Here is a 12,872-nt window from a genome sequence, read left to right on the forward strand (position 1 = left end):
AGCAAATGAACTGATAACTCCTGCTGCTCCTACCAGCCTGGTTCTCTGTGTCATCCACCTACACAGAGTCACACATTCATTCTCTCCCTCATGATTTATTCATTCCATTTATTTATTTATGTAGGTTATTTTCAGTAGTAGTTTTACAAACAATGGCAGAAGTGAAAAGATCAAGAGAGAAAGTTAGGAAGAGAGCTAGTGGCACACAGGGAATAGCAAGGGAATCTCTACTGAAAACAAGATGTTAAACAGAGGATTATGCCTTATTTCCTCCTCGGGCAGAACCTGATCAAATTCCAAGTGACATCAGCTTCACTAGCCTTTGCTCAATACTGACTTCACACAGCTGATTCACCTGATACTCACGTTCCGGTCTCTGGACTTACATGGTCTTTCAAATGGTACTTGAGGCTTTTTAGAGCTCTCCAAAGACTAATTCTGCATCTAGAAACCATTATTTTGGTTTTCCATGCATTTAGGCATTAACCATGTTTTAAAACTTTAATCCACAGGTGCGGATTAAAGAATATAAAGAGTGGAGTAAAGAATATAAAGAAATACTTATGTTGCCTAACCTAATTTAGATTTTTGTTTCCTTTTCAGCCACCCTCTACAGAAACTCCCTTCTCTACATTGGCTCCACAGAAACTCTAAAGAAATTATCTTCCTAAAGATGTAATCAGACAAGGTGAAAACAGTTGATCTTAAGGCTATCTGTCATTGAAAGAAGCAATCTTGGTCCTTCACCTTGCATGCTTTCCCCCATCTTTTTCCTCTTCCTTCCCCTAATTCCACCCCTATGTTACCCACCCATGCTTCCTTACAGAAGCATTGACACCCACCTGACCCTTCACTGAGCTGACTCAGTTCACTGGACTGGCAGAAGATAAATCCAGAGAAGTAGAAAAGGACAGTTTTCTAATGGGTTAATGAGCTGAATCAGCTCGGTGAATATGAAAGTCAGCTCGAGGGTGAGTCAGGATCACGTAGGAGGGAGTGTGAAGAGCAAGGAGGACTGACCCTTTTCACAGCAGAAAGTGATCAAAGGAGCTCAGTTTGTCTCCACTAATGGTATCCCTAGTTGGGCATATAGATGCCTGGAGATAGAGAGAATTTATCCTCACTGTTCTAGCTATGCAATAATGAATTTATATTTCATTTTCTTTCCATTCTATGCTTAGCTGGTATGTTCTACCACAATTCATAGCATGAGAGACCTCTTTCAAGCACAGCATCTCTATAAATCTCGTAAGTGGAGCCAAGAGCAACACAGTTTTCAACGTGTGAAAGTGATTCCTCTCTGAAACAAAACCATGGCTGCTCCATCTTTTGATATATTCTGACTGAGACTGGACACTTTCTTGAAGATATGCTTTGTCAAAGACAAGGTATACTTCATCGAACATGTTATTCTCAGTAAAAGGGTTAGTTCAGTGAAAACAAGGGGATGTGATATATAGGAGGTTAAAGGAGCTAATCTTACACTCCATAGATCTGTAAAGTACAGATTACACGATTACACAGAGGAAAAAAGGAGACTGAAGCAAATCTTTCGAGGTAATGAGCACAACCAATTCCCACTGTTCTTCCAAAACAAAGGGGACTTCTGCCTATGCCCTTCAGTTTGGATTAGTAGTTTGTCCCTACTGATACTGACATCCTTTCTTACCTAAACCAAGAGCTCCCTTTCTTTTCATCTATGGATGAAGATGCACCAAAGCAGCAATTATGGAAACTGCAGGTTCTCTCTCTGTTTAGAAGAGTAATTTTTGAATGCACATGCAGCATCTCAGCATTCACCTAACAATGTATCAGAAATGCTTTTGTCATTTCTGCTTCTTCCATGGCAGTAGGAAATTATGTGCTCTGCCCCAGCGTTTGATGCTCAGTATGTGATGGAAGCACATTCAGAGTTCACACTCCAAAGGGTGCAAGATTACATACTGAGTGGAGACCTTTGAATCCCTCAGAATGTAATCTTTATTCTGATTATAAAGCTTGTGGAAGATACTTCATTTCAGCAAGGCTCTCAGCCTCTCTTCATTTGCAAGCAGAAATACATTAATTTAGTATCTTCATTACAACCTTTTACATTCAGAATGCATGCAGAAATATATAGGCTGAACTACAGATATTAAAGCCGTAGGTGCCTGCCCTAGCAAAAGGTTTGATAAAAAGCACCTTCTTGTAAGACTCCTTAAACCAGAGACTTCCAGTGGCCTAATCACTATTCTAGTAAGCTCACATTCCCATCATCCATGACAAGATATGGATCACATGTCCCCTGCCTCGATTTAAAAGCAGTCTGGCTGCCTCTGGCTTCCTACACTTGCTTCACTTCTCTAACTTCCTCCCATTTTTCTATGACTAACATTTTATTTTTTTTTCTGAGTCAAAATTTGTCACGTTTCTACCCATGGTCCTTGACTACTGTAAATAGTTTTCTGTAGCAAGTCTGTTTCCTGTTGCAGCATCACACATGTTAAGGCAAACCACATGTGCTCAGAGATGGATCCAATTTAAGAACAGTTATTTGTAGGTTGTAGATTATCAGTCATTGACAGAAAGGGCTTTGATGACTCCTTAAAAAATTAGGGAAGGCCTTTTTACATACTGAGACACTGGAATCAGATGGGAGAAATACCATTTGCAGGTTGCCTCTGCTTAGGAGAGTTAACTTCAATATAATCAGTAACTTCAAGGTAGTTCAAGAGTTTTGTGCTTGAAAATGAAATGATGTTGTGAAAGGGAGGACTAAACAGATTAGTGAATGAAATTTCTCCGGGATAGAAGGCAGGCTTTCCTACTTTGAGGGTGGAAGGGAAGGAAGGATGACTGCCCCCATCTTCAGCGTTCTTTACTACTTCTACGTGTCTTTTATTTTTCTGAACTAATTAATTAAATTAATTAAAGTATTAAAGAATTCTTTACTACTTTCTGAGTATTTAAGAGCAAATAATGGCCCTGGTGAGGTTCAGCTCTCATGCTGCTAAGTACTGTGTACACAGTCACACACCTCCGCTACCTGTGCCTGTGCACGTGCACAAGAGCTCTAGTCACACCACCTCCTTTGGGCATCAAGATTAAACACAGTTCAGAGTATGTAAAAAGTCTAAGTTCCCCCATGCAGGAGTTGTCCCAGGCAAGAGTTTATCAACTCTAAGTATTTTACAGGCACCCATGTGCAATGCTAAGAGTTGATAAACACTTGCCATGTCATTTACTTGTCCTTTTGCCTCCCTCTCCAAGAGGTGCATATACAAGTTCCCAGCACAGTGAAGTCCTAGAAAGAATTTCCTCATGTCACATAATGTTACAACCAAAGCAATGATATAATACAAACATAAGTTGTGAATCTCTTCAACAAACTTTGGGGTAAAAACGAAGGGAGAGCTCCAGATGAGGGAACTCAGCATTGTCTGGGGAAGTTTTCCTTGTTTTCTTGTCGTATTTTAGACCTTTTATGAATAGAGATTTGTTGCTCTTTTCTGACTCAATTAACTGCAATTAAGTTAGCATTTAATTCCATAGACAGATGGGTCTGACCAGCTATCCTGCAGCAGATATTCTGCACTACGGGATCCTGTGGTCTCTTCACCTTTTAGAAACAGATTAAGCTAAACTGCAAAAGGACATTCAGTACAGAATGAAAGGAACTATGCAGAGAAAGGTGCAGAATGATCATGTTTTAAGTACATATGTTGGCTGATTACCCATCAGATTTCTCATTTACACAAACCCATTCCTAGAAAGATTGGTTTTCTTTTCATTTACATTCCATCAAGCTGAAGGAAGAGGAATTGGTTTTGGTTTGTTTCCCTCCAGAAAATGTTCAGTGGGGCATTAGTTGTGCTAAATTCTTACCTCTCGCTATACCGGTATTTTCTGTACTGTACCTCTGACTAGCGTTCTACAAGACGATGAAGAGAGAAAAAGGTTGTTTTGTGTAAGTCTCTAAGTAAGCACATTATACATTTGGGGAAAAAAAAATAAATCATTAAAAAGACGTCTGTAAGTCTCTCTCTGCTTCAGAGCAGCCTTAACACAAACTGTCTGATAAGTCCAGTTTGTATGCTTGTGCAGAGAACAGGTTTCCAAAGGCCTGTTCTGGGCAGCCCTGATTAGATAATACATAACAGAGAGAGACCATGGTTTAGAGGACTTTGTTTTCATTTGCAGTTCATTATAGGCAGCCCAAAGCTAACTGAAGCCTCCTGGCTGGAAAATACTGGATCAAGATAAAATCAGGCACAGACAAAATAGGACTGTTTAACCTTGATACAGCTGTATCCTGTTCCCACGTGATCAAGAAATAATTACCACTGAAGGAAGAGGCATTATCTTCAAGAGCCTCAAACCCTATACAAATAGCTGTGATCCCATACTTGCAGGGGTACTTTGCACTACAAAACTAGTAGCCCTCTAGCAAAGCGCCCTAAATCTGTGAAGGTGACTTTACCCTCCTACAGTTTCCAATTGCAAGAGGTTCAACCAGACCAAACTCTCCTCCAGCTGAGAAGGATCAGACAGGCAAGTGGTGAAGGCAGGGCTTTACCAGTTCCAGAGATTGCAGTAAAGGACACTTTTTAGCCAAATTTAGAAGGCCACATTAGGGGGAGGAGAAGGAAGAGCATGCATGTTTAACTAATTCCATTTATAAATCAATTTAGTTATATCAGTGTAACTTTTGTGTGTGAGCAAGCCTTATTGTTGGAAAACTAATTCTAAATTGAAAAGAGAAATAGAGCAGTGTCAACCATTACAAAGGAGCCATGGGTTGAAAGTACTGCTGAATTGCATGCTGGCTTCTAAAAATACCAGAATGCAAGGATTAAGTACAAGTGAGTTAATAAGGTGTTACACTGCATTCTGAAGGCTGCTTAAAATTAGCTGTGAATGTGCTTCTGCTTGTCCTAAATACACAGCGGAAAGATGGCCTTTTTTTTATCTCTTCTAGTCTTCCTTTGAGCTGTCATACTCTGAAAAGTCTGGCTCTGTAGGCACTAGAGGGAGAGAGATAGCTTTGCTGCTGCTCTTCCTTCTGATCATGCTCTCAAGCCTGAAGGAACCAATTTTAATACATGACGTACAGGGCTGAAGCTCAGTCATTTCCCCATGCGATTTACTCACTGTGCATACGGCGCCATTGTACAGTGCTGTACTTGCTGGTGTGAAAAGGCATTTTCACAAAAAATACCCATTTTCAGGATCAGATCATTTGCTCAAACAAACAAACGGAAGACAGAAGAGAAGGGGCTACGGCTTTGCTGGCTGATCCTCCAAATAAAATGTTGCTGGGGTTTACTGAGATTCTACTATGTCTTCTGCATGCTACATCTGTGCAGGATAGTAACAATTTTTAGCATTCTGCAGATTCCTACAGCATTGCAACAAGCTACAGTCTGCCAGTAACCTTTGCTGGGTACCAGTGGCGCTGGGAACCTTCTCCTTTTAAGCTAAAATGTTGAGTTGTATGAATTGTGGGCTATATGCAGATCTCAGTATGTGGTCAGTACTCCACAAAAACCTCTAAACAACTGCTCATCCAGGTGCTGCCTGACCCCACACAAAGCACTGCATATCCTTCTTGCCCAACAGGCTGTATTTAGTTAGGAGTAAGAAGGTCGTGCTTCCAGGAGAACTAGGACCCTTGCACAGAGGTAATTCCACCCTTAACCTACATTGTCTGATCTTCCCAAACTGGCACTGATGGAATTGCTGCCTGTGTGCATGCCTCTATGACATCTGAGAGCAATCTGCTCCTCTTGCCCATATTTTATAATCCATCAGAGGACCAGTATTCCTGCATTGCTACAGATGTAACATCCTGCCTTTTCACTGTACTTTCCATTTTAATGGACAGTGGATAGTCACTGGATTTAAATAAGCCAATCCAGTTTGCAATCACACATGAAATCATGTAATCAGCTCTTCAGTTGCTGGAGCCAAACCTATTCTGGCATCCTCTTATGTCAAAGCTGACATCTCGGAGCTTCGTGACATAGGTAGGGTTTAGAAAAGGTTCTCCTAACTGCTACAAAAAGTGCTGTTTTATCCTTTCTGGGGGGAAGATAAATAAATAAACATATAAAAATACCATTCCAGAAGCTCTCAAGAAGGAAACTTCTTAGAAATCATCTTAGCCCAGAAACTTCCTTCACACCCAAAGTGCAGGTGGAGAATGGCAGCACAGGAGGAATCCTGTGCGAGCTTACCTCTGAGAGCGAGGGTTGGCATTTAAATGTCCTCTGACCACAGCTGCAGATCTACAGTGTCTGCAATTAAGCATGTTCTGGTACCCACCCTTGTCTTTCAAAGAGCGTGAGAGTTTGCACTGTCTGAATTTATTAGTCAGGAGCAGTTAAATACAATCGAGCTGTCCACTTCTAAGTTTAGGACAGAATACTTCACAGCTGCAGTCCCTTCTCCCACTGGGTATGACTAATCAGATCTACTTCCCTGATACTCTCTCTGCCTCTTAGGTGTTTGCACAGATAAATCCTTCTGGCCAAAAGTACTTTCATGTTTTAGTAAGTGCTCACTGTATTTTTCCAGCGTATGTGTATTTTTTCAGATTCTGAGTAACACTCAGGGACTGTTAGACAGGGAGAAATCACAGGTTAGGGTTGGTGTTGTCAAGTTGTTCAAGTCACTGACTGAACAGTGTCATTCATCACTGCCATACGTTAGATCAGGGGTTCTTTTTCCTTTGTTAGCTTTTCAAAGATGTGGGGTACATAAAGGATGTTACTGTTTTGCTCCTACTTCAGAATTACTTGTGAACAATGCATGGGGTTTTTTTACTCACAGAAAAAAAAAAATGCAGCCTGTATGGTTGAAATAGTAAATTGAGTTGTAATTAACTGAATCACATTAACAATGAAAGCTCTTTTGATGATAGCAAGGCCTTTAGCTAGCTTTAGTTCCAGTCTGACAGAGACAAACCACTTCAAAATTTACAGTAGATATCAACACAGTTAGTAAAGAAGCCCCAGAGTAACTTCAGACTAATACGGCTATAAACCATTTTGCATTATTATAAGAAAAGGGACTTTTGTAAATTCAAATAAAATCAAAGATTCTATTTTATGACTTGGAGAATGTTTCTTTTCTTAAGTTGTTCACAACATATAATTAGAACTGTAGTGTCCTTTGATACACGCTGCACAAGAGATTCGCTGTCTCACAGTAGCACGCTGTCTCACACACCATGAGTGACTGACAGAGAACTCTCAATCTGTTACTGTATGTTTTCCACCACTCCAAAAAACAGTTGCCAAACTTAATACTGTGAAGAAAGTAGATCAAAAAAGGGATTTAATGTATCATGCAATGTATCATTTTAAAACTTTTAGGTTGGTTTTTTTTTTAATTGGTTCCCTTTGTAGCCTTTTTAATAAATAGGAAAAAAAGCCAGAACACTTGTGCAGTAACCAGGTACAAACCCCCTTCCTCTAACACACACGTATACACTTTTGCAAAGAATGCTCTACTGTAGGTACAACAGCCCTGTACAATTCACAAACCTGTGATTTGTGTAATGAAACACAAACAAAAAATAATCACTAATAAAGATACAGGCCACAAAACCATTTGTGATGAGAAGATCAGTGGTATTTTTCAACTGGGCTTGCATCATAACATCGTAGAAAAAGTCTTATGTTCATGCAATTGCTACAATGGAAAACTAAATATTTTTTTGCTATTGGTATGTGTTTGATGTACAGTGATGCATGGTATCCCATTAGAATTTAAATATATACCTTAACTTTCATTGTATACAAGCTTGAAGCTTCCTAAGTTCATAATGTGCAGCACTGCAATAACTGATATTGTGTAGGAGCTCTCCCCCACCATATCTGATTCTCTGATGCCTTCTGAAAAGCGTGAAAGATATAAAACTTTTATTACTCATAATTTATATAGGCACTTGGATATAACATTGCAAAGTGTTGCAACACTTCATGGATCAAGTGATTGATAAGGAATCTATACACTATATTTTATATTGTTAACTTTTATTATTAAAAGAATGCTTAAATCCCACGTCCAGGAGATGCCTGTGTTTTTAAACTGTTCTCTGATAAAAAAAAATTGACAGAGAAATGGAAAAAGCATGTTCTAAAACACACTAACAGAAGAGAGCTAGCAGGCTGTCTTGCAGAGTGCGATATGGTCTACCTCCCTCCCACTGAACATTTGTCCCACGGTTCCAAAGAACAGTAAATGTTTAACTTCTCTGGAAATAGAAAGTCATCTGCTGTCCTTCCCATTAGCTCTATTACACTATTAGCTCCATGGCTAAATATCAACAGGTTTTGATTGACCAACAAATTCCTACCTGAAAGTAGGCTTCTAGGCTCCCCACTACGGTAACAAAGAGGAGCCAGTTTAAAATACTTGGCTTATTGGTAAGTACTCATACATATATGGAGGGGTGCAGTCACTAATGTAGCTATTTCACAAGTCAGGAAGCTGAGGCATGTGCCTGGAGTCACAAAGTATATTAACAATGTTAGAAGGAGAAGCTGATGTTCTAATCCTCAGTGCCATCTGCACTGGAAAAATGCAGCCAGTACTCCCAGGCTGGGAATGACCAAGCCTTTCTTGATCCAAACCCTCCTTTAAGCCATACTAAGTAGCACATTACAACAGCACAGTCCTAACGTAGCAGAATACCATGCTGCTCATGCAAGCTGACAGGCACATACCATACGGCAGAGGACATGATGCATATGATGTGGAAACATAAGTATTTCCTTTTACACAAGTATTACATAGGCCAGTCACCTGATTTTTGAACTCATAATACCCATCTCCAGCTTACTGTTAAAACAACTAATCTTGCCAAGTCTCCCAGCAGCATGTTTGTTGTGTGCACACAAGCATAAGTCTTGAGCTTCTGAAACTTCCCTGTGGCTGCTCCTGCTTTATTTGAAAACAGTATCAAGCACTTCTTCCCTATACAGCCATGTGAGACGAGAGCTCAGTACGACCCCTAACATGACTCCAATTAACCTCTCCTCTCCCAGAGAAGTGGAGAAAAGCAGCCAAGCTGAGGACATCGCTCCTCCCCAGCCAAGGCTAAAAAATTCACCAAGACCAGAGCTTCTCCAACAAAAGACAACTCTAAGAGGAAAAAAGTCACATTCCACCACTATTTCCCACCTGCCTTTTCACCAACAAAACCTAAGCCTGTGCCATTAAAATCAATAGGAATTATTATAGAATAGTTAGGGTTGGAACGGACCTTAAGATCATCTTAGTTCCAACCCCCCTGCCATAGGCAGGAACACCACACACTAAACCACGGATGAGCTAAGAAATGAAGGGTAAACATGTACTGGTAAGTTCTCAGAATGTTTTCAGTGACTAAATTATGGGCTAGATTGGAAGAGATAGGAAGAAGGGAAAAGCACAATAAAAAAGTCTGCATTCTAAGTTAATAGTTCTCATAGATAGCCTAACCACATTCCTGTGCATGTAAGTCACTATTTCTTCAACAATGCAACTAGTTGGCCACAAAATGAGTACACTGCATTTATTCATGTGGGGGGGGGGGAGAAGGGGGAAGAGATTTTCATACATTTGGAAAAACCCATTTTTGCAATGGGGAGGCAAGAACTTACAGTACACTAAGCGAGTAACTTTTATTCACCTGTTTTAACAAAAACTCCAGTAATCAAACAAAAAGAGCAAAAATTAGGTCTACAGGTGGTTTCTAGTCTCTTCTCTCCTCAGAGGTGAGGCAGTGGCTGGCAGCCCATACAGTAATGTGGGAGCAGCTGTGCCAATGCAGAGTTAAAAATCCATCTTGCTCAATGCACTGTTTTATGCTCCACGGAGGGTACGGAAGAGCCTGCCTGCCCGGGTAGCTGCTCCTTGCCGGTCAGCTCATAGCCTGGGGCAAGAAACATGCTCCCCGTAGGAATACAACTGACTATTCTTGTTGCTGGCAGAGATGCCATTATTATCATTCTACTACTATTATCATCGTTAAATTGTTGATTCCACACTTCTCAGGTTGAAAAATTTACTTTCCCCTTAGAAAGAGCTAAGAGGTTTTAAGCATTTAATACAAAACAAGTTAGACCTTTTCTTCTTTTTATTAAGCTTTGAGGAGTTTGGATATTTATTGTCTACAATATGCTTATTTCCGGGATTCCTTTGTAATCATATGGCAAGTATTTATGATTTAACACTCAAGTGAATCATGATAAAATACCCAAGGCTTATATTGCTCCTTTCCTTACACAATCCACTTTGCTAACCAGTACACACAAAAATCCATCTTCAGTTATTTACAGACCTCTTCTCGTCAGAAGACAGAATATGCACAAGTTCCCATGGTTTTGTGTTTAACACCAGATCCCACCGGTCGCTCTCCTGCCCACTGCTCCTTTCCCTTGCTTTACCAGAGACTTTAAAAGAGGCTGCACAGAAAGCTACCCCTAACCTCGACTGCCCGGCATCGCTCTGCACCCTTCCCACAAGGCCCGCCCAGCGCCTAACACAGACCGTCGTTCCCTTGCAGCTTGAAGAACTACATCAAAGCCTCTTTGAGACGCTAAACCAGTCATCTGGTTCTCCTTCGCCCTGTATTTCACCACAACGGGAGAGCTATCCCTGCTGTGTGTCTCCTCCGTTATCAATTACTGACACTTCAATCGGGAAGCACTCCAGGAAAGGCACCTTCCAGCCCTTGTCCCGACAGCTCGCTCCCGAGCACGGCGCCATCTCCCCTTCCCGCCGTGCCCTATGAGGAGGCAGCCAGCCTCAGCCCCTGCAGCCTCCCCGCCGCCAGACCGCCACAGGCCGCGCAAACCCGGCCACCTTCCCGCCCCTCAACCCGCCCGCCGCCTCAGGCCAGCTCTGCCGCGCCAAGCGCCCCGCGCGCGCCCTCAGCCGCCGGCGGCAGCAACGACAAACCCCGCCCCCACAGCTCCACCACCGCCCCCTCCCCCCGAGTTAGGCTTTTCCGGAAAGGTTCTCTTTCCGGTCCGCTACAGCTGTTCGCTTCCGGTTCCGTGCCCCCAACATGGCGGCGGCCCCTGCACCAAGCAGAGGGGTTTGAGTGTTGCGGTTCTCCTCCAGTGCCGCCGTTGCCCGCCCTCGCCGCTGGCCGCCCCGCTCCCTCCGTCCGGGGTGAGTCGGGCTGCGGGCCAGTGCCTCCGGGAGCGCCAGCCGCGCTCCCTCCCCCGCCCCCCGGGCTGTCGAGCGGTTCCTGCCCGGGGTTGAGGCGCTGCCGCTGCCGCCGCCATGGCGCCGGTGCAGCTGGAGAGCAACCAGCTGGTGCCGGCCGGCGGGGGCCCCGCGTCAGCCCCGGCCCCGCCGGCCCCCGGGGCTGTGACAGCCGCCGCCAGTCCCGGCTACCGGCTCAGTACCCTCATCGACTTCTTGCTGCACCGGACCTACGCCGAGCTCACCGTCCTGGCTGACCTGTGAGTGCCCTAAACTACTTCGGCCGGCTCCCGCGCCTCTCCCTGCCCAGCTGCTAGGACTTACCTTTGCCCACTTCCCAGCATCCCAGGGGATGGGAGGCCTCGCAGGGGATCTGTTACAGTGATGAGGAGTTGGTTGCTCCTTCTCCTTCTCCCACCCCATGGAAATGCCCTGTTTGTGCAGACTTGTATCTGTGTTGGGCCATACTCGGGGGCTTAGTGAAAGTTGCTGAGTGGGCTCTCATAAAGAGGGAAAATTCTTCACTGTGAGGATGGTGAAGTACTGGAACATGTTATGCGGAGAAGTGGTACATGCCCCATCCCCTGGCAGTGTGCAAGGCCAGGCTGGATGGGACTTTCAGCAGCTTGGTCTAGTATGAGGTGTCCCTGCCCATGGCAGGGGGGTTGGAACCTGGTGATCTCTAAGGTCCTTTCCAACCCAAACTAAGAAAATGGTGACAGGGAGTGGAAGGCAGCCTGATGCAGGTTGTTGTCTTAATAGCTTAAGTTTGTCTCCAAGTTACTGTCAGAAAACCCAGCAGTGGTGTTTGTACCGATACTAGAACCCACAAAACTGAAACAAGTGAAACTGAGATATTTTCAAATGCTGCAACTCCTTGAGTTACTTGTGTACTTTTGAAAATATCATCTGATTGTTTCGGGGAAATAAGTAAGTTATTTACATTTACTTTGTGATCTACTATGCTGATGTTGTTGTGTTTGAAGTGGCAAAACAAAGGAATGTGTTTGGGCCAAGAAAAACTTTCCTGAAAGCATCTGTACTTTGAATAAACCTGTTTCCCTTTTACTTTGTTTAACCTTAGAGGTTCCTGTGGGGAACCTGTATGTTTTAAGAAGTGACATAGAGAACAAATAGGATAAAATAGGTATAGTTACTGTAAAATACTGTATTTGGTAAGAAGGCAAACACAGTTTTGCTTGACATGGGGTTGAGAGTGTTCAAACTCTGGAAAGGATGAGGAGTTTTAGAATTTTAGAATTTTGCTTTGGAAGAACTTCCGAAATGCCGTTCATGAAGCATCCTGTGTGCTTGTGGTATGTGCAGACAGTAATTGGTACTGTATGCATTCTTCTAGGAGCGTGTGCCTGTGATGTCTTTTATTCTTGTCTTAAGGTGTAGAGGAGGTCCTTTTGACTTCAGTGCATAATTAAGGTACAAAATAAAATGGGTGGTGTGAACAACATAGGAATGCTTTGGGCACTTTGATTCAGCAAGTAGTTTATAAGCTATGTGATGGTTCCTCCAAAGGCAGAGTCAGCTAGATTTTTCCCATAAAGCATGGACTTGGCTAGTAGAAAGCCCAGCTGCAAAGTCTTCTCCTTATCTCCAACAAAATGATTTATCATTCTTTTACCAGCACCAGCTTAGTGCTATTTTAGTCCTAGAGTAAAAAAAATAACTTTTTTGAT

The 12,872-nt window shown here is 42.8% G+C and overlaps 1 protein-coding gene across 1 annotated transcript in view; it reads left to right on the forward strand.

The window, feature by feature from the left end:
• Window positions 1-11,111: 11,111 nt before the first annotated feature.
• Window positions 11,112-12,872, forward strand: part of MED14 (mediator complex subunit 14) — a 39,617-nt gene continuing 37,856 nt past the window's right edge. The window contains exon 1 of the mRNA XM_061359342.1: window positions 11,112-11,441. Coding sequence (XP_061215326.1) covers window positions 11,260-11,441 — 182 coding nt within the window. The 5' untranslated portion in view covers window positions 11,112-11,259. The remainder of the gene's footprint in view (window positions 11,442-12,872) is intronic.

This window comes from Neopsephotus bourkii, unplaced genomic scaffold (assembly GCF_033783945.1).
Source record: "Neopsephotus bourkii isolate Nb327-2 ecotype Australia unplaced genomic scaffold, CSIRO-AGI_Nbou_v1 NB_962, whole genome shotgun sequence".
Taxonomy (NCBI): domain Eukaryota; kingdom Metazoa; phylum Chordata; class Aves; order Psittaciformes; family Psittacidae; genus Neopsephotus; species Neopsephotus bourkii.